General features: G+C 52.6%; 10 protein-coding genes across 10 annotated transcripts; 4 read left to right on the top strand and 6 right to left on the bottom strand.

Annotated features, from left to right (window-relative positions):
• Nucleotides 1-1857: 1857 nt before the first annotated feature.
• On the top strand, nt 1858-2709 carry ASPBRDRAFT_50437 (glycoside hydrolase family 128 protein; the record flags this gene model as incomplete). Its single annotated transcript, XM_067626539.1, has 1 exon — nt 1858-2709. The coding sequence occupies one exon, from the start codon at nt 1858-1860 to the stop codon at nt 2707-2709; it is 852 nt and encodes a 283-aa protein (XP_067484821.1).
• Nucleotides 2710-3651: 942 nt separating this feature from the next.
• Nucleotides 3652-5834, bottom strand: ASPBRDRAFT_36780 (WD40 repeat domain-containing protein). Its single transcript, XM_067623580.1, has 3 exons — nt 5140-5834; nt 4888-5051; nt 3652-4821 (listed from the first exon to the last, which is right to left on the bottom strand). Exons 1-3 carry the CDS (start codon nt 5786-5788, stop codon nt 3886-3888), a joined length of 1749 nt encoding a protein of 582 aa, XP_067484820.1. The 5' UTR covers nt 5789-5834; the 3' UTR covers nt 3652-3885.
• A 205-nt stretch (nt 5835-6039) lies between these two features.
• On the top strand, nt 6040-7901 carry ASPBRDRAFT_36779 (inositol phosphosphingolipid phospholipase). Its single transcript, XM_067623579.1, has one exon. The coding sequence runs from the start codon at nt 6172-6174 to the stop codon at nt 7618-7620; it is 1449 nt and encodes a 482-aa protein (XP_067484819.1). The 5' UTR covers nt 6040-6171; the 3' UTR covers nt 7621-7901.
• A 176-nt stretch (nt 7902-8077) lies between these two features.
• On the bottom strand, nt 8078-9137 carry thiA (thiamine thiazole synthase; the record flags this gene model as incomplete). The annotated part of the gene is made up of 2 exons (XM_067616644.1): nt 8078-8736; nt 8801-9137. 2 exons carry the CDS (start codon nt 9135-9137, stop codon nt 8078-8080), a joined length of 996 nt encoding a protein of 331 aa, XP_067484818.1.
• Nucleotides 9138-10552: 1415 nt separating this feature from the next.
• Nucleotides 10553-17071, bottom strand: ASPBRDRAFT_112835 (putative ubiquitin-protein ligase E3 component (UBR1); the record flags this gene model as incomplete). Its single annotated transcript, XM_067616695.1, has 2 exons — nt 10553-10820; nt 10884-17071. 2 exons carry the CDS (start codon nt 17069-17071, stop codon nt 10553-10555), a joined length of 6456 nt encoding a protein of 2151 aa, XP_067484817.1.
• Nucleotides 17072-17724: 653 nt separating this feature from the next.
• On the bottom strand, nt 17725-18465 carry ASPBRDRAFT_141423 (cytochrome b-c1 complex subunit 9). The gene is made up of 5 exons (XM_067619181.1): nt 18409-18465; nt 18322-18341; nt 18163-18228; nt 18050-18098; nt 17725-17982 (listed from the first exon to the last, which is right to left on the bottom strand). The coding sequence occupies exons 1-5, from the start codon at nt 18418-18420 to the stop codon at nt 17920-17922; spliced, it is 210 nt and encodes a 69-aa protein (XP_067484816.1). The 5' UTR covers nt 18421-18465; the 3' UTR covers nt 17725-17919.
• Nucleotides 18466-18832: 367 nt separating this feature from the next.
• Nucleotides 18833-19495, top strand: ASPBRDRAFT_25222 (putative RNA binding protein Pym; the record flags this gene model as incomplete). The annotated part of the gene is made up of 1 exon (XM_067622150.1): nt 18833-19495. The coding sequence occupies one exon, from the start codon at nt 18833-18835 to the stop codon at nt 19493-19495; it is 663 nt and encodes a 220-aa protein (XP_067484815.1).
• Nucleotides 19496-20038: 543 nt separating this feature from the next.
• Nucleotides 20039-21976, bottom strand: hem14 (oxygen-dependent protoporphyrinogen oxidase; the record flags this gene model as incomplete). The annotated part of the gene is made up of 3 exons (XM_067620299.1): nt 20039-20827; nt 20897-21571; nt 21653-21976. The coding sequence occupies 3 exons, from the start codon at nt 21974-21976 to the stop codon at nt 20039-20041; spliced, it is 1788 nt and encodes a 595-aa protein (XP_067484814.1).
• Nucleotides 21977-22170: 194 nt separating this feature from the next.
• On the bottom strand, nt 22171-24220 carry ASPBRDRAFT_36773 (mRNA-binding protein NAB2). Its single transcript, XM_067623578.1, has 2 exons — nt 23556-24220; nt 22171-23488 (listed from the first exon to the last, which is right to left on the bottom strand). Exons 1-2 carry the CDS (start codon nt 23987-23989, stop codon nt 22444-22446), a joined length of 1479 nt encoding a protein of 492 aa, XP_067484813.1. The 5' UTR covers nt 23990-24220; the 3' UTR covers nt 22171-22443.
• A 646-nt stretch (nt 24221-24866) lies between these two features.
• On the top strand, nt 24867-26712 carry ASPBRDRAFT_70934 (uncharacterized protein; the record flags this gene model as incomplete). Its single annotated transcript, XM_067629101.1, has 5 exons — nt 24867-25152; nt 25232-25604; nt 25786-25942; nt 26024-26109; nt 26298-26712. 5 exons carry the CDS (start codon nt 24867-24869, stop codon nt 26608-26610), a joined length of 1215 nt encoding a protein of 404 aa, XP_067484812.1. The 3' UTR covers nt 26611-26712.
• Nucleotides 26713-27075: the final 363 nt, after the last annotated feature.

Genomic DNA, 27075 nt, shown 5'->3' with positions numbered 1-27075 from the left:
AGACTCGAAATCGAGTCCACTCATTGTCTGCAATCATGCAATGATCGATGTGTTCCCCTCCCCTTCCCATACTTTTTTTCGGTTGTGCCTGGTTTCATGTGACTGATTTTCTTCATTCCTGCGACACACTCGAGCCAGTCAGTCACAGTCAGATTCTCATCTACACCCAATTTCAGCACAACAATTAGTTGACTTCTAAATTCTAAGTGCTTTCAGTGCTTTCAATCCTCAGCTCATGTCCCCAGTATCGACTTGATCGATCGGTGGAGTCTGATGCCGTTGCGCCACCGTTGTTAGCTCCCTGCTGAGACACTCCACGGCCGGGACGCATCACCATCCCCATCATTAGTGAGGGCCACACCAGGATGGATCGCAGCCGTCAAGCCTCAACACCACTAGCTGCTAGTGATGCTTACACTTTAGACCAATAGTATATCGACTCTATCCCCCCAAAAATCGGCTAATCGTTCGATTCTTTGCTTATTCCGTGCCTGACGCCATTGCCCTGATGGAACAAACACAACTCAGCGAATAAAGGCCCGGCACACGTCGGAGATCGCTGCCTACAGCCATTTCTCCGCCCGATAATGATAATGGTGGCTTTGGCGCCACGCAACTCCCAAACGTCAGACGGGTTAAAAATATCCCACCCCCGAGAAAGGGCTGGGTAGAAGGAAAGGGAATCCCTTCGAAAGGGGGATATGCTAATTTGCCAAGCAGTAGAATCTCCCTTCCTATGTAGCTCGTCTACGGTTTCTGCATCACTGCTGCAGGATGGTACACTTGACGAGAGGTCAACTATGGTTGCGGTGTGGTTCCTAGGGCATAGAAATTATCGGCATTACATGAGGGGAACAAGTGCATGGCGCCCAGACGAGGGGAATGCCTTCGAGTCTGGACTGCAGTGGGGGGCGCGCAGTGGGCGTTCATCCCGGCCAGATGGTGAACTAAACAGCCACTAAACTAGTGCTGCCCTAAAGGCGCGGTCTGGCCGCTGCCAGGCGGTTGGCCGACATGGCCCAGCACAGAACCGGATCATCGAGAGTGATTTCGTCCAAAGAGAAAAAAGAGAAAACTGCACAAAAGTACGAGAGGAATGATGCTGTTGGGTAGACATACACCTCCATTAAAGTAGGGGGAATCAGTCGGATACATCCACTGGACCGATCAGCTGCAGGTATCCGCACCACTGCAGGAACAACCACCGCAGGGTTACCCCCGGACGCTTGCTGTCCAGTCACTGCCAACTGCCAGGCACACGGGCTGAATAATGGGCGTCAATATTCTCTGTCCCACTGTCCCTGAGCGACACACGGTACCCGCCCGATGACGTTCCATGGGTCGGTCGCGGTGAGGATGCAGGGGGTCAGGAACGCTCCGACGCAGGCACTCAGAGGGGGTCGTCGAACAATGGAAAAAGCAACGACTAGTGACTAGTTCGACTCTGCTCATGCAAAGCGCAATAAAACCTTCCTCCCTGTGGAGACCTAATTGGCTGGAACCAAATGGGCGCCTAGAAAAAGCACCCAGCCCTAAGTTGTTCTGCAACTGCCACTGCCCGTTGTTGGGCGTCTATATAACCGCCCTCTTCCCCTTCCTGTCTCCTCTTCGAATCTCTCTTCCTCACCTAGATCTTCCTCTCTCACCTCCCCAGCCTTTCCTTCTTTGCACCTGTGCCGTGCACGGTCAAGCCATTCCTTCATTCTTTGAACATATTGCCTGACTCTTAGCAGTCTAGCATCCACACTCTTTGCAAGAGCACCTTGAGAGAACCGGTATTCTCATTCTCAAAAGTTATACATACACCTCACTTCTCTCCGAACAAAACCGAACAAACCCCGAAGAACATATTTCACAATGGTCTCCTTCAAGTCCCTTCTGACCGCCACCACCCTGGCCACCGCTGTTCTGGCCATCCCTCATGGTGGCCATGGCCATGGCAGCCACAAGCACCGCTCCACCCATGTCGCCTCCAAGCGGAGCTCGTCCTCCAAGCGTGGCGCTGCCTACACCACCGCCTCCAACGTTCACACGCTGAGCTCCGGCGCCTCCGGCAACGGCACTGTCTCCTGGGCCTACGACTGGAACATGTACGCCGACGGCAGCCTTCCCAGCAACGTCGAATACGTGCCCATGCTCTGGGGCAGCAAGATGTTCGGGGGCTGGCTGACCGCCATCGAGACTGCCCTCAACAGTGGTAGCAATTACATCATGGGATTCAACGAGCCCGACGCCTCCTCCCAAGCCTCGATGACCGCTTCCGAGGCCGCCAGCTCCTACAAGAAATACATCACTCCTTACTCTGGCAAGGCTAAGCTCGTCACCCCAGCCGTGACCAGCAGCACCACGGAAGGCGAGGGTCTCAGCTGGATGAAGTCCTTCCTGTCCGAATGCAGCGAGTGTGACATGTCGGTGCTGGCAGTCCACTGGTACGGCACCTCGGCCGATGAGTTCAAATCCTTTGTGCAGGAGGCCATGCAGGTGGCGGAAGACAACGGACTGGACGAGACCTGGGTCACAGAGTTCGCCCTCACCAGCGCCGAGTCTGGCAGCGGCGATCAGAGTTCAGCGGCGGACTTCCTCGACGAAGTTTTGCCGTGGTTGGACAGCCAGAGTGGCGTGGGACGGTATGCGTATTACATGTGTGCAGATGGGTATCTGCTTAGCGGGGAGGAGCTGAGCTCGAGTGGAAAGGTCTACGTTGCATAGACAACCAAACTACCTTGATCACATTAAATCTGCTTTTGCTTTATCCTTCTGATTTGTGATACCTTTTTGAGTTGTTGTTTTTTTATTATTCTATTCTACCATTCTCAATGTCATCTCTCTTTGAAAGGAAGGAGATGGACAACCCATTTTTACCCACCCACTTACTTCAGTACATTACAATTCCAATCGAATCAGAGAACAAAAATTCAAATCAAATTAAACCCTTTTACAAACTTCCCACCCGACAAGAAATTGTACTAACCGATCGTAATCACATTCACCCAAACCTGAAACTCTCCACTATACATCTCCATCCCCCTAAACACACTATTGGCTTCCGTTCCACGGATCCATCGACCCAGAAAGCAGCAACATTGGTCATTGCTCCTCTTTTTCCCCGTTGACTTCTAAATATCCATGGATATTGCAGAACAGATGGCGCGTTCATTGGCTGGAGTTGCTATTTTGGTTTCTATTTTATCTGGCTTCGCTCATGTCGATTATCATTTAGATTTACTTGGTTGGGTTTAGTCTGCGCTCGCTTGGCTGGCTGGCCCTTTTCCCTATTCTTCTGCACTTCTCGAGAGGGGGAGATTGAGGATGTGTACGTGTATTTTAAGTAATTGATTGATTGAGGTGAGATAACTACTAACTAACTAACTACTACTCCGTCGTTAGTGGGGCCTTTTTTCTGTTCCAATGGCTCGGTAAATTAGCTTGGCGAGAGATTCTCGAGATGAAAGTTGTCTAGAATTTATTTCTCTTGTTCTTGGTTTGGCTTGGCTAGTACGAAGTACAAAATTAGTTTAACGGTTACATTTGTCTATCTTGCTTAGGGTTTCTAGACGAGGTCGTTGAAGTACTACTAGTAGTAGTTTGGAGGCAAAAAGTTCGTTCAAGTAGATACTAGTATGTGTTATGACAGGTAGGTAGGTAAGTGATCGGTAGTAGTAGTGGATGTCTCTGCGTATGTGGACATCCACTTATTCTTCATATTCATATTATAAATAATTTGGTTGTGGTTAGTTGAATACTGTATCAAGTACTGTATCTCATCATCTCTCATGTCTATTATACATTCCTGAACGCCCGTCCATCCATCCGTCCAGCCAGCCTGCCCTTTTTTGTTCTCTGTAATTTTTTTTTCGCTTCCTGGATAATAATGTACATTGAAGGTCACCCATCTGGGCCTGTGGCGTCGCCCATTTCGGTGTCTTCCGGTTCCGGTCCCGGGTCATCTTTGTGTCCGTTCGGTTGCTCAAGGTCGTGGTTCGGAATGTGATTGTGGTCGTGGTTGGCTTCGGGTTCGCCATTTGCTTTCTCGACTTCCATGTCCTCATTCGGTAGGTCCGTGTCCCCATTCATCACTTTATCTCCATTGATTTGGGGAGGAGAATTGGTGGTATTGGTGGTGATCATGGTGGTGACTGCTTCTGCTTGTGCATCCGCCTCCTCCCACACCCGCACGGTCCCGTCTAACCCGCAGCTCACCATCAGTCGCGTCTCCTCCAGCGTGCATGTATCCACTCCCAGCACTACCCCATTATGGCCCTCCAGACGCTGCAGCACTTGCTTGCTGACCACATCCCAGCACAGCACTGCTCCGTCCTCGCTGCCGCTGACGACGAATGCATACCGCGGTCCGCCCCGCTGCCCATATACCCCGAATCCGCCCTGCAGACTGTACTTCACATTGCCGTGGCCCTGGTACGTCTTGATGCACCGCCCCTCAACGTAGTCCCACAGTCGCACGCAGTCGTCCAGCGTCCACGCCAACACGTACTTGCCGTTCGGGGAGAATTTGACTGCCGTCACGGGCGGATTGTCTTCGTGCACCAGCGTTCGCAGACACTGGCCCGTCGCGGTATCCCAGATTCGAATCAGCCCGTCCGTCGCACACGAGGCAATGAGGGTGCCGTCCCAGACGACGTCGATGCCCCCGACCGGGTCCGAATGCGCGGGCAGCGACCGCATCACTTGGGCTGATCGCACATCCCAAAGAAATACCGCTTCATCGTAGGATCCGCTCACGAGAATGTTGCCTTTGGGTGAGAATGCAATCTGATAGACGTAGTTGTGGTGGCCGACGAAGGGAATCGGGTGTGCCTTGCCCTGTTGCAATCAATTAGTTTCCCAACAAATACCACCCCAAGGCTTGTTTTGCAACGTGAAACCCACAGTCAATACATTCCATAGGCGAATCGTCTTGTCGTCTGATCCCGACGCAATGGTCGCTCCGTCCGGGCTCCACGAAATAGTCGAGATGCCTGCCAGATGACCCTCGAATGTGTGAATCAACCGACCCGTCACTGTATCCCATACCTTGATGGTCCCGTCCGCCCCTAATAACACCGTCAGCAAACCAATCGGTACATACAAAAATATTTAGGAAACAAAAAAAAAAAAAAAGAGAGCTTAGGAGACACCCACCTCCGCTAGCAATCATCGAAGAGTCCGGCGAGAACCGTACTGCCGACACTCCTCGAAGATGACCCCGTAGTAAATACTTCTGGTGATAATTCACTTTGTCCGGTTTGGGCGGTGGTGGTGGTGGCTGCGGCACTGGGGTGGGCGACCGTTCGCCAAACGACTGATCAACGGCTACATCACCGTCGGCGGCAGTTGCGGTCTCTTCGACATCGCCCTCGGCGCCGCCGTCTTCCTGCTCCGGATCAATTTCGGGGTCGAGTTCAGGCTCGGGAGCCTCGTCTTCCTCCTCTTCTTCCGCCTCGTCGTGGTCGTGGTCGAGATATCGCTCCGAAGACGGCTCCGCGCTCGGCTCGGAGGGCGAGGATGGACTGCGACCGCGATTCCTCGCCGACCAGTACTCCTTCGCGTCGACAGCCAGCTCGTCGGGGCTCTCGGAGCCGCTGAAGCTGCGCGAGCGGCGATATGGGCGCTGTGGGGGATATGCCTTCTGGATGGACCAGCTGGCGCGGCGGCGTTCGGCCTCGTCGTGGTCGGAGCCCGCGGCCAGCTCGTCGGACGACGATTCTACGGGCGAATGGATGAAGCCATTCTGGGGCTTGGGAGTGGTGTCAAGGCGACGGCGCTTGGAGCGATGCATGGAGCCATCCATGAGAAGGCAGAAAAATGGCGCGCGAGAATTGTGGGAAAACAGGGAGAGGGAGGGAGAAAAAGCAGAAAAGCAGCGATTCGCGATGATTTCTTTCATCGCCGCGACTTTCATCCCTCGTGACAATCAGTCGATTTCGGGCAGGCGGTGAGATGGTTTCCCCAGAATGCTCCTCAAGGCGGTGAGTGCCATGATTTCATCGTTTTTCATTCTTTGGCTTCATCTCCACTTCATCTATATTCCCCCTGATACCCCTTTAAATCATCTCTTAATCCCCTGTTCTTGTCATTTAAATTACAACTTCTATCATCTCCTACCGCTGCTATTGCACTTTCCGATATGCTCTTCTAATTCAACCAATTAATCAATCCATCCATCATTCCACGATGTCCACCATCTCCGATCCCCCCTCTTCCTCCCCCTCCTCCACCCCCACTCACATTCGCATCTTCACCTTGAACTGCTGGGGTCTCAAATACATCGCCAAACACCGACACACCCGTCTCGCTGAAATTGGCCGTCAGCTCGCCATTTCCTCCCCGCCCCCTGAGATCGTCGGTCTTCAAGAATGCTGGACACAACAAGACTACGAATCCATCCGTCAGCAAACCCGTCACATCCTCCCTTACGGCAAGTTCTACTTCGGCGGTATCTGGGGCGCTGGTCTCGCCATCCTCTCGAAATGGCCCATTGAAGAAAGTAGCATGTTCGCCTACCCGCTCAACGGACGTCCTACGGCCTTCTTCCGCGGCGACTGGTACGTCGGGAAAGGTGTGGCATGTGCGCGCATCCGTTTCGGACCCGGAGTCCAAGATGTCGCTGAGGTGTTCTGCACGCATCTTCACGCCCCCTACGAGCGAGAACCCAACGATTCGTACATCTGTCATCGAACGGCGCAAGCGTGGGAAATCGCGAAATTAATGCGCGGGGCTGCGGAGCGCGGACATCTGGTCATCGGTCTGGGCGACTTCAACATGCTGCCGTCTTCGTTCGCGCATCAACTGATCCAGGCGCACAGCCCCGTCCGGGATGCATGGCAGGTCCTGCATCCGGATTCGTCGGTCGGGGCGGCCATTGACCCCGTTGAGCAGAAACGGGGTAAGCCCGTACCTTCAGCGGAGTACAACCTCATTGAGAACGGCGCCACCTGCGACGGAAAATTCAATACCTGGCGCTGGTCCAAAGAGGACCAAAAGCGTCTCGAGAAAGGCCAGGACATCGTGGTCGATAAAGATGCCCCATGCCCCAAAGGCAAACGTCTCGACTACATCTTCGTCGGAGACGGCAACTACCCCCCTTTATATCCAGCACCGCGCTGGTCCGTCGAATCAACCCGAATCTCAATGACAGAGCGACACCCCACCCTCCGCTGCTCCCTGAGCGATCACTTCGCCGTCGAGGCCGTAATCACCCGCACCCCGTCAGAGAAAGTCGACTACGACGATGACAACACCACAACACCAATCCACCAATCCCCAGCCCCCAACACCGCCCTCACACCCGATACCTATGACCGCATCATCGACATGATCCACACGTACGTGCGCCGCGAGCGATCCCAGCGTCGCTGGCGCGTAGCGCATTTCCTGGCCTCTGTGATTATCTCCATTGGTTGTTTCATTGGAGTGTGGTGGACAGGCGACCATCTACCTTATGTAGCGTTTATTTTGGTCTTGGTTAGCACGTTGAGTTTTGGGGCGGGGATCTTGGATGGGTTGATTGGGGGATTGTTTATGTCGAGTGAGTTGCGCGCGTTGAAGGAGTTTGAGTGGGAGGTTAGGAATGCGAAGATGATTGCTGAGGCTGTGGGGGGGAAGGGGGAGAAGGTGGAGTAGAAGTGATTCGCTTTGCTTCTTTTCCGGGGGAATTGGATGACATTACTTGTTTCTGTCTGTATATGTATAGTATGTACATGTGAGCCGTTGGATGGATGGAAAAGGAATGTATATGTTTTACTGGCTGGCACTGTAAGGTAGGCCGGGTAGTACTTTCTCTTTGTGAAGTCTGGCATTCTGTGGCTTGCTCCACATTTGCGTCTTATGCATGTTATCATCTATTAGGGTATTGGCTTCTGTTTACGTATGTCTAGTATTACGATTACTTGAACGAATGGGAGACAGTTATAAAGTCATATTGTGATCATAAAGAGTGTCGTTAACTAGCCAGCGACGTCATGATCCTCGTGTGTTGCAATTTAGTCACCACGTGCAGGATCTCCCACATCAAAACATCGCATAACGAGTGAAAAAGATCCAATGTGATCGATCACACTTAGTATTTTGACTGAGACACTTACTCAGCGCATTCACGCTGACGCTCATCAAAGATCTGCAGTGCCTCCTCGGCAGCCTTGACACCACTGAGGACCATAGCACCAAAAGTAGGACCCATACGGTTGAAGCCATCGATCTCCGACAGCTCCATACCACCGATGATCAAACCCTTGGTGACCTCACGGGTGTTCTTGACGATGGCGTCCTCGGCCGAGTTCATGTCCAAGCCGCGCATACCGCCCAGCTTGTCGACGCTGTTCATGGAAACGAGTCTCTTAGCGCAGAAGGCACCAAAAGGACCGTCGTGGCCGGTAGTACTGATGATCACGGGAGCATTGATGGTGTTGGGGTCCATGCAGGAGTGGTCGTCGTGGTGGAGGGTAACCAGAGTCCAGTTCACGACCACACCGGCAATACGGGTTTCCTTGGGGTCGCCGTTGGCCGCGGGGCGAGTGATCAGGTCCTCCACGCTGGTGGCGTTGAAGAGCTTGACGTTGGGGAAGGCGAGGACCTTTGACAGCAAGGTCGAGGTGAACAGCGAGGCGTGCTTGACCACAACGTAGTTGGGGTTCGCAACGTCTTCCTCGTAGGGCACGCCCAGCTCGTTCAGGAAGACCTCGGCGGGACGACGCATGACCATGGCGGAGAAGAGCTGGCCTCCAAGCCAAGCACCACCACCTACGACGAGTCAGTAAGTTGGCCCAGCTGGGTTACTATGTGGGACTTGTCCCGGAGAACGAACCAGGAGAGACATTGGCCTCGACAATGGCAATCTTCAAGTCCGGACGGGCCTTGGCCAGAACATATGCGGTACTCAAACCGCAGGAGCCAGCACCGACAATGACAATGTCACTCTCAGCGTACTTGTCCAGGTCCTGGAAGTAGCGTCGGGTCATAGCACGCGAGACCTGGCTCTCACGGATGGGAGCGAACTTGAAGTTGTCCCACTTGCCAGCGAAGTGGTCAAGCAGCTTGGTCTGGGACGCGCCAGTGACGGGAGCGGACTCCGGTACCACCACGTTGGACTTGATGCCAGTGGGGACCACGGTGGGCTCAAAGATAGCAGCTGGGGGAGACATGTTGCTTTAAGGAGGTGGTTGTCGGGACTGGGAATTGTTAGCCATTCCATCAAGCGGGGGGAAACGAGGGAAGGCATGATCCTTTCGCTGGTATTATCCAGATCAAGTTTAACCGTATAATCTCAGAACGAACCCAGAGCCGGTGACAGGCAGCAATGCTAGCAATGCTACGCTATCACCGGATAGGAACGAACACCGGTCCACGCCCCAGAAGTTACCTGAGATACCTGATCATTGAGAGAGTCCAGCCAAAGACATTGCATGACTTCCATCGTATGAAGTATTGAGACGAGACCCCCTGGGGAGGGGGTCAACGCAGGTGGAATTACATTGGACGAGGATTTCTAGTAAGAGGTTAGTATGGACTCTACAGGTAATACAAACATGGGAGAGGATGACTTGTGATGAAAGTCGATGAAGACTTGACAGGAAGTAGATAGTAGTAGATGATGGTTGTTGAGATGATGGAAGAAGGAAAGAGAGAAGGAAGAAGAGGAAGAAGCGGGGGAGGGGGGAGGGGAGGTATAAATACTTAGTGAGTCACGGGAAGGAGGTGAGAGACACGGTACGTAATGGAGATGACAGCTGCCAATTGCTTGGTTAATGTTAAATTGCGTGAAATTCTCCGATGTGCGGGGATTGCATCCTGCTTTCCTTCGTGGAGCTGGAGCTCTGTGATCCGTGAGGGATCCAGCAAATCGCTCCGATCTTGCCCGGCTAAGTTCGACCCGGTGAACCGATGCAGCAACCGTGTGAAGTCATGGAGGGTGACGATCATACACTTCTTGGATGTGCAATGCAAATTGGCTTCACCCCGATTCGCTGACTGGAGCCCACCAAGATAGGATCCGTCGGTGCTCGCTCGCTGGCTAGTCTACTAGAATAGTTACAGGGGAGGATGATTGATTGTGCGATGGAGACAATGGGAGCCATGAAGCCATGAAGCAAGCCATCATAAACTATCATGCATTAGTCTACTGTGTAATAAGCTATGGTCGTAGCGAAAGCTTAATTTGTCTCAGCACATCACCAAAAACCACAGCAGCTCCCTGTGAGCCATCCGACTGATCTGGTTTCAGTTCGAGGCCTACTACATGTAGATCTATACCTGTTTAAGTGTGCAGATGAATAGGACAAATCACGATTCAGATTAGAGGTTCACACTGAAAACAACTATTAGATACTGCAGACAGCATCGACCAGAGCATCCTAGAGTATATAGTATCAACCACCATCAACAAGACGAAACACCGCTGCATCGTAGATACTATATATGTAAATTATCTTCAAGAAGAAAACAATCCCATCAAAATCATCAGGGCCTTTTGGCACGGGTCATCAAGCCAAGGTCAGGACACAACACAACACAACAATGCTGAACACGGAACACGATAACTTCCCCGGACCACTACTCTCTAGATCGTCTCCCATCCGCCGTTGTTGATGTCCGCCTCCAATTTCCGACTAATGGTGGCTGGAATACTGTGCGACAACCACACGTCCCGAAGCAGTCGGTCGTAGCGCTTCTGGTTAAGGATCAGCTGGCGGTTGCGCCGGAGACCCGGATCGACCTCGCCGTGTCGGTCAAGGTAGGGTGCGTAGTGCCATGATCCATTGTGGTTGTGCAGATAGAGAACCGTGCACTTGCGGATGTTGATGAACAAACCGATGTTCTTGCCACATCTACAGGTTGTTAGAAAACTTTTACCAGATACTTCTGAAGAGGGACAGTGGGATTGAACTTACTTTGCAACGTGCTGGTTGCATCCACCCAGCTTGTTCTCCATGCAGCACACCGCCTGCGAGCAGAAGATATCTCCGCAGAAAAGACAAATGCTGGGATCGCTCAGCTCCTTCTTCGACTTGGGGCACCGCCGTCGGTTGGCCTCTTCAATCAGACTGTCGTAGTACTTGGGGAGTCCGACCAGCTCAAAGATGGCCGGGTGGGGAAGGCTAGGCCACAGCTTCAGGTCGCCCATCCGGACGCCCGACCGAGTTGCATTCCAGTGGAAGATCCATCCGGAGATCACGGCATCCAACGGCTTGCCACTCTCCCGAGCTGGGTTGATCGATGCAAAGATTTCATCAACAGACGGCAGGCGAAGGATATTGGTTAGGCGGTCCAGCTCGGACGCATTCACATCGTGAGAACCGGTGTTCTGGAACTCAACGCCGTGCTGGACATGGAGCAGGATGACCGCCTTGCGCAGGAAGGTCAACGCGTAGCTGGAGATGAGACGTCTCAACGAGATCACAACATCCGGGGTTGCACTATCCATGCCGTCCTTGACGTAGCCGGTCTCAGCAGGGAACGATGATCCCATCGCGTGGCCTACGGAGTTAGACTTCAGCTCGGCGACGATCGAGTGGAAGAAGTGGCGGCTCGCTTCGTATCGCGGATCTGTCTGACCCAGATCGGACAGATACTGGTCGTCGCCATGCTTCGCCAGCTCCTCCTTCAGACCCTTCGGGCAAAGGATATAGGTGGCTGCAACCTTGACAATTTCTGCCACGTAGCACACATGAATCAAGTGGCGAATGTCAACTTGCAGCACCGGCAAGAGGGACAGAGAACACTCGGCCAGAAATACGAATGTATCCTTAGCCAGTAGCGGTTCAATCTCACGCATGTCGTTCACCAGTGCACTGCCACTCAAGCAGGGATGGCCGATAAAGAGCTGACATATTTTCTGGCGATGCAGCTCTTGGAACTCGTCCCCACTGTTCTGGACGTGAGGGCCATTAGCGTTGTATACGCACCCAACAGCAGCGTAAGACAAGGCACTTTCAGCCAAGACTCGGAGGTGCGTCAGAGTCAGCTGAGGGATCTTATCCAACAAAGTCGTCCCTGGCTCAGATTCAACACCGCGCTGAGAAATTTCAGTAGCAGCAATGCTGAAGCCAAAACTCTGGAACAAGGAATCAGTGTGCAGCAGTTCATTGGTATCGAAGGTATCCGGGTGTGAATTGAAGGTGGATGGGATATGGTTCATTCGGATAGTCTGCTTCAGTCGCTTGTAGATCTGCACGAGCACAGACATTGGGCTTTCACCATGGGCAGAATTTTCTTGTAGCGGGCTCACAGTCGAGCTTTCGTCCTGTGATGGGAAGAGGCCAGGCATCGGTATCCTCGGTGCTGGTATAAACTGAGCCTTTGCGGGCATAGACGACGGCTGCATCGCCATGAGCTGGTCAATCTTAGTTGCCAGTGGAGGGACCAACGTCTTCGACAGGTAGTTGGTGAACAGATCCCGGTAAGGCTGTAGCTGCATGTTGCTGTTCTCCGCAAGCACCGCGTAATTGTGCGGTTGCGAGAGGACGGACTTCAACTCAGTATTGATGAAATCATCAAACGGTGCAGAAGTGTTCAGAGCCCCGGGGTAGGATTCCTCCTTGCCCTTCCAGATGATAGGAAGGAAGGCATTGCCCAAAGCCTTGCACAATGGACAGACGAATTCCTTGCTCATCAGACGCTCAGGGTGGTTCCGTGCGATCTGTTGCGAGTGGCGGCGCTGAGTAGCGACGTAGTAGGCTTCGAAACAGGAGTAGTGCATAATATGCCCACAACCGGTGGTGACCGGTCCACGAAGGGTGTGCGTGGCCTTGAATCCTTTACTCAATCCAATCTTCTCGCTGATCACTTCACCACCAGTAGAGTCTAGTCGGCGAACCGTCGTGCGGTTCTCCCCTGCGACTCCAAAGGGTCGAATGTGCTCCGCAGATTTATCCAAGCTCGCCGGTGTCCTGATCACTTCCCTGATCCAGTCGGCATCATTGATGTTTGTCAATCGTGTGATGCTGCTGTCCTGGATCAAGGCGAACGTGCCGTAGAGTCGCGAGTCATTTGTTTCTTCCTGACAAAGAATGCAAGTACCACTGGGGTACTTCCACAGTTTAGTCTCGGGAGCAGTCTCGGTTTCAGACTCAAGGTCACTAAAGTCCTCCTCTCCCCAGTCAATTGCGCCTTGGCTGTTAAGGAAGTTCTGTTGTTGTTGCTGGAATTGAGCCATAACCCTCGCTTGTCTTTCAAGAGCCTGCTTCTTCTTCATTTCCTTCTCATTGTCTGGGTCAATGGCAGGGGAGCTTGTGTCGACTCGATCGAACGGGAACTTAAGAGAAGCAGTGGCGGAGGCGTAGGCCTGAGGGCGTTTCTGCCAGAGCCTCTTTAAAATGTGACGGATCTTGGGCCCGCAGGCGGAGAATTCACTCATGACGGAGATCTTCTCCAGGAGGCCAACAATAGTCAATGAGCCAGCCAGAGTAGTATCCTTGGCCTTGTTTAGTGCGTGTGACACGAATGATGCTGAGAATCCATCCGACATCTCATCTTCCTCGCTACTATCTTCAAGCGACGCCGCAAGGATGAGGTGAAGGACAACCTGAAGGAAGGTCTCCACACGGGTAGGCGGGATGTTGGGAGTACGCTCTTTCGAGGAGACCACGTAGTCCAGGCAGTGGTGTACGATTTGAGCAAATACCAGCGTTCTTGTGAACTTAGGAAGTTCCGAGTACGCGCCAGAAGTGATAGGCCGCAGCTTCGGCTCGAACACAATGTCCGATGCCTTCTTTCCAGATTTCTTGGCCACCCACTCCTTGTAGATGCTCTCTGCTTCATCTCGCTGGTTCTTGCTGTAGTGAGCACTATACGGATCAATCAGATCAAGATACTCCGGCTTTAGTTCGAAGGTTCCGGTATCGTTCAAGCCTTCAGGAGGACGGAATCCCGCAACGTCGTCCAAAACCTCCTGAAACATGTCCGAGTCAAGCAACTTGTCACTGAGGCGTGTCGACAAGTCCGAGAAGGAGAGCGGCTTGAAGCACAGAACATGAGCGATATCGCGGCTCATGTTCTCGCGCGTTGCGGCTTCGCTGTCGTCAACGGCAGTGAGGGAAGTCCGGTCCGTGAGTAGAATGACCAGCAGATGGACGAACTCCTCGGCCACGTCAATTATTTGGTTGTCTTCGTAGCCGGGGCGTGGCATATAGTCCCTGGTCATCCAGTCCATCATGCCGAACCGGTCTGCGATAGACGCAAGCACCCGGCTCGGGTCACAGGTCACCAGCGCAGTTTGCAGGAGGAAGATATCGCGATAATAGGCAAAGTCGCGAGACGATACACCACGGTACTGCGACATCTGATGCCGAAGACTGAGACCGTTACGCACCCACATGCCCGCTTTCATCTGCGCGAGCCAGGCGCAGACCCTGAGAGGATAATCAAACATGCAGAGGAGCAGGTCTTCAGACGTCAGTTGACTATCATGGACGTATTTCTCGTTTGCAGCATGTGCAGCACTCATGAGCACATCCCGCATCAGAGCACTGCTCACATTGCGGCCACATTCCAGCAGCCACGACAGTGTATAGTGCAGTGCGTGGTGGAAACTCATGTAGCCACGCTCAACAACGAAGTCTACCACACGGTAACGGGGAACTCGTTGCTGATCGACTTCGAAGTCAAGGGGAGGTAGAGTCTTAAACCGCACATACTCCTTGATCTCCGCCTGGTCGAATCTCTTGCGCTCAACTCCCGTAGAATGAACCATTGCAGAGATGGTTGCTGTCCGGATTGCTCGCAATAATTTCACGCCACCATCAACCTCGGGGTTGCGGAATGCCTCGCAGAACTGACGGCAGAGCCGATTGATCTCCCGCATGAGAATCGAGGCACTGATCCAGGCGTCGGTCTCGTACTCGACATGCTCCCCCACAGCACGTACGTTGGGACAGATACCCTGGGAAAGCTTGACGAGGTCCAGGAATTGAGCAAGATAAGGTTCTTCACTCCGTACGCGGTTTTGTACGTATTCAGACTGCAGGAGGTATCGCAGATCAAGGAAGAAATGGTAGAGACGTCTGTTGGTCACGGAACCAGCATCGAAAGCCAGAGTTGCGTTCGGGTTTACTTCGTAAGGCTCACCAACTTGACGCGTAGTCAGGAAGGTATACAGAATGGCCATGACTTTGGTGAGGAAGTTTCCGCGCAGCACGATTTCCTCGGTAATAGAGGGCGTTGTGAGAAGCTGGAGGGAAAGGTTGACAATCGAATGATCCGGTTCTCGGTCTGCAATAAGGTACAATTGCGCGAGCGCCGTATATAGAGCCGACAGGCGAAGACCCATGATTCGCTTGAACTGAGGAACATTGACCACGGTACCAATGTAAAGATCGCGCAAATCAGTACGGGTCTTCTTCCACAATCGGAGATCGAACAAAATCATCCAGTCCAGCCGTGTGCGCTGCCAGAGATCCTCATAAGGAGGCACATGCTCCCCAAAGGCCGGAACGGAAGGCCGAACTTGCCAGTGACTGGGGGTCTTTGCAGGAGAAGGTTTCACCACGCCGGACGGAGTCTTGGGGATGGCAACATAGGACATGGGAGGGAGTTGGCATGCCTCGTTTGAGCTAGGCTCGCGCTCTGGAGATTGCGGCGGTTCTTGGTTCTCTGAGGCTGGCTGCTCTTGTTGTTCCTGTCGTTGCTCTGCGCTGGGGGACTCAGACCGCTGAGCCAATGCAATAATGGTTTGAGCCATCTCGAGAGCGTCATCCGCGTTGGCCATCACCATATCTTCGTCATCATCAAGTGCAACTTGTTCACGAAGTCGATTAACCTCCATTTGCATCGTTTCCATATCATCATCTTCGTCGTCAGCATCATCATGAGTCTCAACAAATTCTTCGTCTCCATCCCCATCAACAACTTGTTCATTATCATTATCGATGTCCTCGTCATCATCATCATCATCATCGTCTGCAGCCAAAACCACTTGTCCCTGTGGGGACACCGTGAGCATGACCGTGCGGTACGGGGCATTTTCAGTCCTTTGATGGTCATCAATGCCCTTCATCCCGATATCGGCATTAGCAGCATTGCTGCGTTGTTGCCATGGACTAAGCAATGCCTCACAGATGGTGTGGCGCAAAATCTCGTTATCGTCCATGATACTGCACCCAGATATATCTGCAAGCCACTCGACAATAGTCCCGCACATTTGCTCACGGAACGTGTCGCGGGCAGACCGGATTGTAACCGTGACTTTAATCTGCTCGATGATTTTCGACACGGCCAGCAACCTCTGCAGATCCTTGGAGTATTTGACTACACTCCTCCCAATATCATTCGTCTCATGGGCCCTATCGTTGCCAAAACGATCCCGTTCCCGACAAGCTCGGCTGACCTGATGAGCAACATCCCGGATAGTATGCTTCTCATCGTTCCAAAGAGCAAGAGCAAACTCCGGCTCATCCTCCGGTAGATCGCCATCACCATACCAGCCGGGACGTAGCCGGGACGCCTCCTCATCCTGCCTGATCCCCTCCTCAGTTTTCGGGAGCCGCAACTGCTCAGGAGAACAAGAAATGACATCGCAGAAATAATCCAGCACGCCGCAGATGGTCGTTCTAATGCTATCGACCAAATCTGGCGGAAGCTGAGTCTGAGCCCGTTGCTTGCCCTTCTTATCCTCACTGTCGGTATGGATAGCACAGAACAGCGGTAGTCGCCATGCCTCCTCATCTCCACAGTCACAGCAGCCGCAGTTTCCCGAAGACAAAGAAATCTGGTACTGGTGGCCAGTGTGATCAGAAGCATCGAAACAGCGACTACAGAGCACGCAGGTATCGTCCGCAGCGCAGGTGATACACCGATAGGTAGCCTCGCCAGCCCTGAAAATGTGACCACATCGCTTGCCCCGCGCCGCTTCGGTATATTCTGCTCCTTCTTCCGCTCCCTGAGCTTCCGCTAGTTTCCAAATTCCTTTCGGGGGCCCCTTGGGGAAGAGTAGTCGGAGATATTCCTCGTTGAAGCCGGTTAAAGAGTGGAAGAGCAGCTCAAGTAGGTCTTGCTCTGCATTGAATCCATATCGATAGTTGTGTGCAGAGGGGAGCCGTAGAAGGCCTTGCCCGAGTATCATCTCCTTATCCGTGAAACCCATTTTACCACCTTTGTGCTTGGATCGCGACACTCATCGGGCTGTCCGGACAGTGAGGGGATGGTGAGGTCGGATGGAGTGGAAGCTCCGTGGGGCGGGCTTGGGATCTCCCAGTCTGCGATCGCTCGGCCTGTGATCGAGCGTTTCAGTGACGGCAAGTATGTTGCAATAGACCTTGGAGGAAAAGGGCGTTGAAATCAGTCGGGTTTACCAGGGGTGAGTCCCAGGTAAGGTTGAGGGGGAAAAAATCTAGAACAGTAAAGAGGCTTAGTTATCGAGCGATAGCAGCGCCGGCGATGTCACCGTGGGGTGAAGTGGTGGGAAGTCGGGTTTTATGGTATCCAGCGGCACGCACCAGTAGCCCGTTGATATCATGGGTGGAGCTTTCCTCTTCTTCACTCAAGTAGGACCTCTGATGGATATTTCAACTTGGAAGATGAAAGCGATGATACTATAATGAACAATCAGTGGAAGAAAGAGGAGGTCCCCAATAGTTGGTTCGCCCATGACATCGAGCACTGCAGACACCGGGGCTTGGCGCCACCGCGATTCTCTTCCACGGCTTGAGAACGCTCGGTAGGCTTTCCCCCGCCCAGCTGGGCAACAACCGTGTTGGGTGTTTACTAGCATGTTGGGTAGAATGGCCTACAAATATACTCGCTCCTTTGGATGAACTGCTGAGAAAAAAAAAGGTTACAGGTTATTGCGAATCTATCTCGTACAAACACCCTGGGTTATAGCACTCCTCCTTCCCGGCACTCGGCTATAGTATAACATGGGAATGGATATTTTAACCCCCTTGGACCGCTTCTATTCTTTCATATGTGACACGGCGAGAAAAATACCCGTATTTACTCATCGTCCTCCTCGTCGGCCTTGTTGAGGTACTGGTGCTTGATGTCCTTCCATTGGCGCTGCAGTAGGGAAACGAACCCGTCAGTATACTCCGTGCGGAAAGGTCGTGGGAGGTAAGAAACGTACGCCGCGGTTGAAAGAATCCCAGATCTTGTTGGAAGCAGTGTCGAAGGTCCTATTCCAAGATGATTATTTAGCGATTGTCTCCCCCCCGAAAGATCCCGGTGACGAAAACATACAGCTCGAAGGCGAAGGCACTGGCGAAGATGGTGGTCAGGTAGACCGCGTTACGGCGGATCAGGCCCCTGTAAATCGTTCAAAGTATCCCAATTAGCAAGACCATTCCATGACGGGCGACCATTATCGACTGAATATCCGGAGTGAAAGGGGAGACATGCTGGTAGATAGCGGAAGCGATCTGTAACGGGAACACCCTGCAGTTAGCCATTGGACTGTCACCAAACCGATAGGAATAAAACACTTACAGCGCCGGCCATTGTGACGGTAGTCGATAGAGAGATAGAGGGGAAGGGAGCGGGGAAAGACAGCAAGGCAGAGAGGATGGGCGAGATGAGGTTGAAGATTCCAGTCAGGATCGAGTTCGGTTTGGCGGCCGCGAAAAGCAACAGCGGGAATCACCGGGTCGCTGATTGGCCAGTCGGAACACCACCTGCGCAGAGCCTCCGACTGGCCGCCTGGAGATTCATCAACCTTACGTTGACTCGTCCACAAATTCAATGCGCTGTTGAGTTTGACGTGTGATTAACTGTGACAACATACACCGGGATCTAATTCCAGCGCATTTATCCTCGCAGCTAAACCAGGGGGAGCTTTCTTATTGCGGAACCACTTGTCACTGACATTTCCCCATCCGACGGACTCTCAACACCCCACCTAGAAGAAAAAAAAATGGCCTCCAACAAGCCTGGTGCGGTCAGTTCCTCCGGGATCACAACGAACGAAAGCACTGGAGAACGCTACATTCCTTCGTCTGTCCGTGCCGACGGCTCTAAGCGTCGAGAGATCCGCGTCCGACCGGGATACCGCCCTCCTGAGGATGTGGAACTGTACAAGACCCGTGCGGCAGAGGCCTGGAAGAATCGCGGAAAAGGCGGGGTCCCCGGTGCCGATGGACTGAAGGACGAGGAGGACACATCGGCCAACAAGGCAGGTAGTGCAACCAACAACAAGAATGCGAAGCGTCGCGAAGCTAGAAAGAAGGCCAAGGCGACACAGGATGGTGCTACCAACGGCAAGGATGTGACTCGCATCGAGAACTGGCGTGCTGGTGCGCCTGAAGAGGCCAAGAAGCAGTCGAACGGGGCCGAAAAGGACGCAGCGCAACCCGAGGAGGCCGTCGATCCCGAAGCAGAGAAGGAAAAGAAGGCCCGCAATTTGAAGAAGAAGCTGAGGCAGGCTCGCGACCTGCGTGACAAGAAAGCCCAGGGAGAGGCCCTTCTTCCCGAGCAGCTGGAGAAGGTGATTAAGATTCAGGAGTTAATTCGCCAACTGGACTCCCTTGGGTTCGATTCCAACGGCGACAAGAAGGAGGCCGCCGAAGAAAAGGAATAGAGGGAACTACCGATTCGCAGAAGTCACCATACTTCTTATTGTCCAGGTCCTATTGTGCGACCTTCTGACAGGGCTCCATAACAGCTATCATGGTCACTAGCATCTATTAACGGCAATCATCCCGGGTCTATGGTGGCCTGATTGCTAAGCATACCAATCCATACGACAGTCGATGCAGGAGCACCAAACCAGACTTTTGGAAGCAGCTCGGCTTTCTCAGCACTAGAGCCAAAGCATATCAAGATATTCGCTACACATCCTGGGTCTTGCGGGTATCTCGCCCCGGCTATCTATCCTTCTGCCGACATAAGCCACCCGTGGCAGTCTACGGACCATGGCAAAACACGGATGGAAGACACACCTAGTAACATCGTTACATATCTGCTTATTTTCTATTCAATAGCTTCTCACGGTAGCAAATTGACACATGTGGTTTCGCTAGCGAAATCATATTTGCTTTCCTCCCCATACTGCAGATAAGTAGTCATACATTTGGTATCTTACATACTATTTATAAACATCGTAGGCCCATTTCGGTCTGTCCTAGTAATGCTGACGCTCTGTAATGTGAACGTTATCGAACCGAACCGGGGAAGTAACTATGCCGCCTTCCAGCTGCCAATTATGGAAGTCATGCTTGGCCCAAGGACGACGGCCATCTCCAGGGCCAAGTTTCTTGGACCCAACACCATACGACGACGCTAAGTAACCTTGTCTGATGCAGTCCACTACGCCAATTCCCACAGTGCCGTACCATGCCCCAGCTAAGGTGAGGCGCTTATGAAAGTCATCCCGAACAGATTGCGAGAGCTCTTTCATGCGGGACAGGTGGCCAACTGTATATTGGGGTATCGCATCGCGGAGCAATCGGGCACGTGCCACAGATGGCGCCGTCTTGATTCCTAGGTGTCTGTGAAGCAAGGTCTGGGCCATTTCAATTGCTGAATCAGGGTCAGGGTAGTCAGACTCTCTCCAGCCGTCCCACAAATGGCCACCCATCATCACGGTGAGCTTTGTGCCGGGTGCAGTGTCCTGTCCTTCGCTGGACTGGGACCCGAAGATAACCCCCAAGGCCCGTTCAGGATTCTCTTCAAAAGGAACCGAGCTAGGTAGAAGGTATCCGAACCCTTGAACTGGAACCAGGTCCGGATCCTCGTAATATAGATTGACCACCATGACAGTCACTGCGTAGTTGTTTTGTGCCAGGTCGCGGATTGTATCAGAAGGTACGACACCCACCTTTGTGTTCTCTATCTGTCGGGCGAGACTGGAAGGCGCGTGGGTAGCAATTACACGGTTGTGAGTCTTCGACTCGTTCTTCCCGAACCCGATCTATACTCATGTCAGCCTTTCAATCCGTTCGGTCTGGTAAAAGCAAAGAGATTCAAGGGATCAACTCACAGTCAAGTCCCGAGTGTCCGGATTTTGGCTGAGCGAGGTTACCTCTGTTCCCGACAGGACTTCCACGTTACTGGAACTCCTGAGTCGAACAGCCAAAGCATCTGTTAGTTGTCCCAAGCCGTTCCGCAATGTAAGCACGCTAGCATCTGAGACCACCGCCCGCAGGCTCTTCCAGTATCGAGCATCCCTGTTAGATGCGAGCGATTCCAACGCTAGGAACTCATCCATTGGCATAGCACGTGTTTCTGATGCCCTCTGGGCCATCATGCCATCCACTATAGACCCATACCTCTTCTCAAGCTCCCGTACATAGCCGATGGCCATCTCTGCACTCAAGCGGTTTACGTCTCCCGCGAAAATGCCAGCCATGACCGCAGAAGCGAGGTTCTCCGATATCTTGGGGGATAATCGACGTGAAACGAGATCCGCGACCGACTCATCATGGAAGAAGACATCGCCACTGACAGCTCTTTTTGACTTCTCGAACAAAGCACTCTGTACAAAAGTCTCAAACAATGGCTCCATCAAGAGCGTCCAGGCTGTCTTCAGCAATCCCTCTGTGGGTGGAAATGGCAGGCGCACGAGATGATCGGGGTAGTAGATGTACCGGTTTTGAGCCGCGGGCGATTTCTTGTCGCTGATCAGAACATCATCCAGTAAGTCCATCTGCATTATCTACAGCGGTGAGTCAGCATTGTTAGCCATAAGCGATTCTCCGTGCGTGCTTCGGGTGAAGCTACTGGCGTCCTGGCTTACCAGGTCCATCATGGGGAGACACGAGGGAGCACTCGTCCTCAAGGTCCGCGGACCATACTCGAACACGACATGACCGCCAGGGACGGGGATCTGCTCGGATGAGAGCCAGCCTCCCAGGTGGGAGGACTTTTCATAAAGCGTGACTTTGGAGCACGACGGATCGCGCGATAGCTGGTAGGCTGCTGTGAGACCGGTGATGCCACCGCCTATGACGGCAGCGTCAAACTGTTTAGTATGCAGAGCGTGCCTCTGTCCCCTGCGGGAGAGCGCCAATGGCACTCGCACTTGCCGGAACACACGGCTAGAAGCACATGGTAACCGCATATTAGCGATACTGAAAAACACTGGGATCAGCAGCCAAGTGTCCAGGGCTGCTCAGCAGGGTGGAGGAAGCGGAAGAGCTGCGGAGCGGAGGGGCCGCAAGCAGAAGCTCCGATGGCCGACCGCAGTAAGAGTTCAGACTCGCGACTGGCATACGCACTCCAGTTACTACGAAGGTCCCCAACGACAAAACTACTTATTACAAGACTAAAAAGGACAGGCAGACTAGGTCATGCAGAACATAAGCAATCTCATGATATCCAGATTCTATTTACAAAGCCACCGTAAGTATTCTTTACTGCCATTGCCATGACCATAACATAAAGTAGATCGAAATTGAACGCCCTCCCAAGTAAGCACCCGCGCGCACACTGAAAATAATACATGAGATCTCTCCGGCATCATATGGGGAATTGGACAAATGTGGAATCATCAAAAGAAACGTGGTCAAGTCGATCCAACGCCTAAATCTATGTCGCGATCTCCTGACTCTGAGAACCTTCTCCGGCCGTGTCAGGCTTAATCAACTCCTCTGTACCCTCCTCAGAAACAAACTTCCGTTCGCTCACATGCTCTTTCGAGCCAGGAGTCCACACCTTGTCCGAGAATGCGCCCCTTTGGCCCTCGGCATGCTTGTAAGGGCAGCTCGGGTTAAGACAAGGAGTGAACTTGCATGGAGTTTGGATATGAGTAAACTTGCAGCCTTCCGTGGAGCAATCGGCTCCATTCCGACAGAGGGGCATGCTTGGGTGTTTGAAGTGACAATGAGGATTGGCGCAGTTGGGGAAGAATTTGCAGAGCTCCTCCGCCTGATGTGCCGACTTGACGGCCGGTGAAGGATGGCGACCGGTACACTTGCGATTCTTACAAGCAGCTCCGTAGGTGCAAATATCCGAAACATCGACCGGGGCGCCTTCAGGGGCAGCGGGCGACTGGTGTGCAAACGGGCAATCTCTCCTGGTGCACCGGAGGTTGAATCGACAAACACTGTTGGTATTGCTTTCGTCCTGGCCTCCTTCCTGTCCGGCCTGGTCGGGTTTCGTATCCATATCAACATCTCCGGACTGTTCGTGGTGGTTGTTGTGACGCTGGCCGCGGTGCCGATGGCCATGCTGACGTTCGACTCGATCAAACAAGGAACGGCCCTGTTGGGAGCCATTTTGCTGGAAGGCTGGGTTGATTGCCGGAGGAACAAAACCCGGCATAATTTGCGCCATCATACGAGCTTGCTCCTCAAGGAGAGACATGAGGTGCATCTGATCCGACTGAGTCATGTTCATCATGCCGGGCATGTTCATCCCACCCATCTGACGGCCACCGGGCATTCTGCCGCCTCCATTCTGATTGAAACGGCCCTTTCCGTGCTCGCGGCCGTGAGAGTTGACGCGTCCGCCAGCTTGACCACGGACTCGATGCAAAGCCGAGTCCCCACGGTCCATCGAGCGATTTATCTGGTTGAGCATTCTACCACGTCCACCACCACGACCATTGCGCATAGCCTTCGGTCCCGTCGGTCTGAAAGAAAATGACAGGTTAGTTGTTATCGCCAATGTGGATATGGAGGGAAGGAGCGGAAACCCACATCGAGTCGCCCTGGGTTGCATCACCCATGCTCATATCGGCATCCTGCGCGTTGCCGTCAAAGCCGGACATTTGCGTAGGAGTAGATTCTTGATCCCCAAATGACGGGATTGCCTGTGCGGAAGAAGGCTCGTTGGGTGCCGGGGCACCCCCACCATTGATTTGCTGGTTGAGAATTTCGACTTGTTCGAAAAGCCATCTCGAAAAATCGAGAGCCTGTGTATCGCCTTCACCGAGGCCGCCGAGAAGATCATGAGAGATTTCGCCAGCAATTTGTTCCTGGGTCTTGCCGTTCACCAGCATCAAGATCACATATTCGGTTAAGGCTGAGTCGTCGCCACCGTCGGAGCTCCATCCCATCTCGACCAGCTTCGGCGGAATGACATGACCGAGCGCTTCGGCGAGCGGGGTTCCAGCAGCGACCATTGTAGTCATAATGCAAGCGCGCGAGTGCTGAAGGGCGATCTAGGAGTGACACAGACGTAATAAACGAGGAAAAGTAGGAGGGACGGCACGGGGTATCGTAGAGAGCCGCGCCACTGAACGCAGAAGGCGCTTTTGAGACAATTCGCTAGTTTATATAGTGGAGTTCCCAAAGCCAAAGATTGTCCTAAATCGAAGGCCACACAGGATAGAGGAATAGTCGAGGGGAGGGGAGGGATGTTTTGGGGAGAGATCTGGTATCCGTCGCAGGAACTTTGCTTCGCCGATGATGAAAGTCCCGCGCCACAATAGTCACGTGCCATGTACTTGCCGTGGCGCAGCGGCCAACTGGCGAGTCTGCAGCGATATGCTCAAAAGGAGATGCCGGAGATTTCGCATCTACCAATTCACCTCAAATGCTTTCGGCATGTGATTTCATATCACATCCTGCCGTCATTCATGAACATCTGCTGTTTCTATCCGGCACAGATATGGCCCAAGAGCTTGACCATTTACGCGGGATCCACGCCCCATACCAGCAATGCTGCTACGTACATCCAGATGTGTTAGATTGCATTACTCAGCCAGCTCTGGCTTCGGATTCCAGTTCAGCAGCCATTTTAATTAATTATCTAGCAATGTGCAGGGTTAGTGGTCACTAATGAGCGGAGCAATCAAATCAGAGATTCATTCAAAGAAGAGGAGGGGGCGCGCTTGCATCTTGTCTGGCCGGTACGTAGTCGAGCTTCTTTTCTTCAGGGAACTCGTGGACTTGTCGTAGTGCATGACTAGTCATACTATCTGAATGCATTTCTGCGCCGTGTTTTTGCAAAAATTGTTTATACCATAACTTCCACTGCTTCTGTCCAGGAGCTCCTGTGCAGGCACCATGCTTGAATATCTCGCTGCACAGACGAGCCCCATGAAGGCATCCGCTTGCCTCGTAGGGGTCTTCTTCCTTGCTTGTCCTCTACGTAAAATCCAAGTGTCTTTGAAGATCTCTCGACTGGGCCTAAGGGCCCCTCGCATCCGGTTCCGATTGCCATACGGTTTGTTTATACTACATGCCCGACTGCCAGCATCACCGGCACGCCAGTCCCACAATGATGATAGGCTAACCTATATGTCCCCAGCACTCGATAATATCTACGGCTGTGTGATGGCAAATAGGCGATGTGAGGATCTCACTCACTTGCAGAACCTTATGGAAACTGCCCATGGCGTGTCAGCCATGGAAGGACCATGTTCAAACAGTTAAACTGGATTTTGGTATTTCAACCCGAGTCATCATCACCAAGTACCCCGAGAATATCAAAGCTCTGCTCACTGGCCAGTTTGTGGACTTTGGAAAAGGTGAGGCTTTCCGCCACGATTGGAAAAAGTTCGTGGGCGACAGTATCTTCGTCACAGACGGCGAACAATGGTCCCGCTGGCGTCAACTTATCCGGCCCATGTTCACCAGGGACAGCATCGTGGACACAGAGCCCTTCGATCATTATGTCCAACACTCGATCCCCCTCCTGGCAGGGCCCAAGGGCAATAAGGTCGTTGATGTGACTCCTCTGTTCCTCCGATACAGCCTAGATATTGCGACAGCCTATCTCTTCGGCGAAAGTACCAAGAGACTGTAGAATCCAGCCACCAGGTTCGCCAAAGCCTTCAGCTACGTACAACACCGATAGGGAGAGATCTTTTTCTACGGCTATGTACATTCTCTAAATTCCCCTCTGCCATATTTTTCACCTGTAAATATCACTGACCTGTAAATATCACTGATCCAGCGCTAATCCAGCCCCTTCAATCCCGAGCATAAAGTTTCGACAACATCTCATGATAATAAACGACTTTATGGCACCCTTCATCCAACGTGCCTTATCCTTTAGCCCCGAAGATCTCGACCAGACTTGCGCGGAGCAAAAAAAACCATTCATGCACACCCTAGCCCGCTTCATCAGAGACCCCCAAGTCACTCGGAACTAACCAACCGCCATCTTGCTCGCCGGCCGTGACACTACTGCCATGGCTCTGGCTTTCTTCTTCTTCAAGCCATCGCGCAACCTCTCTGTCATTGCAGCCCTCAGATCCGAAGTCACCTTCCGACTCGGTCTGGGCCCATCCGGACGCAAACCCACGTACACTGACCTCATAAAATGAAATATCTCACTGCTGTGTTAAACGAAACGAACCGTTTCCATCCAGTGGTTCCATTCAATGTTCACTAAAAGATACGACCCTCCCCCGCGGCGGTGGCGCCGATGGCAACCGACCTGTAGGTGTTCGTGCCAACACGCGGATGATCTACTCGGCCATAATGATGCAGAGGGATCCGGCGCGTTACCCGCCCCCCTGGGAGTCAGGGCTACTTTGACCCTGGGAAGTGGATTCCGGAGAGATGGATGGGTGGTTGGGTGCCGAAGCCGTGGCATTTTATTCCGTTTAATGGCGGGCCGAGGATCTGTCTGGGACAGCAGTTCGCCATGGTTGAGATGGGATATACGGTGGTGAGAATCTTGCAGGCCTACGAGTCGCTGAGCGCTGTGCCGCCGGCCGGGAAGGACAAGGTCGAGCATCCGCTGTTGAAATTTCAGGTCACCTTGGATGCGGCATGCGAGTTGAACTGTGTTTTCGAGTGATATGAAGGAGGACAAATGGAAAGGAGGGGAAAGAAATAAGAGAAAAAGCAGTGTAGAACCGAGCTAAGGAATGGGCAAACTGAACCTCACGACAGTCCCTGCTTCTTTTGTTTATTGTATTCTGCTGGGAGGACTTCTTACGTACCATTGTAGTCTCATTTCTTTCATCAATTGCTCAGCACATCAAATTTCAATATCTTTTACGAACCTCATTCGTACTGCAGTCTCCATAACTGAGTCACATCACTTCCATCACAGTCTGAACCAAGCTCAGCAACATCCTAGGAAATCTAGTTACCCTTCCCTCTCTCGTAATAAGTCATACATATATCCTCATAGACCGTGAAGACAGGAAATCTCACGCCATCAATTACTATCAGTACGGATCCATAGAATGCACTGCACAATTCAGACTTTTACACTATTTAGTATAAATTTCGATGCATTTTTCTACTAAGATACTTC

Source organism: Aspergillus brasiliensis (genome assembly GCF_001889945.1).
Source record: "Aspergillus brasiliensis CBS 101740 unplaced genomic scaffold ASPBRscaffold_1, whole genome shotgun sequence".
In the NCBI taxonomy this organism is placed as follows: Eukaryota; Fungi; Ascomycota; class Eurotiomycetes; order Eurotiales; family Aspergillaceae; genus Aspergillus; species Aspergillus brasiliensis.
The sequence above is the reverse complement of the archived record's forward strand: the minus strand, read 5'-3'. Positions and strand labels throughout refer to the sequence as shown.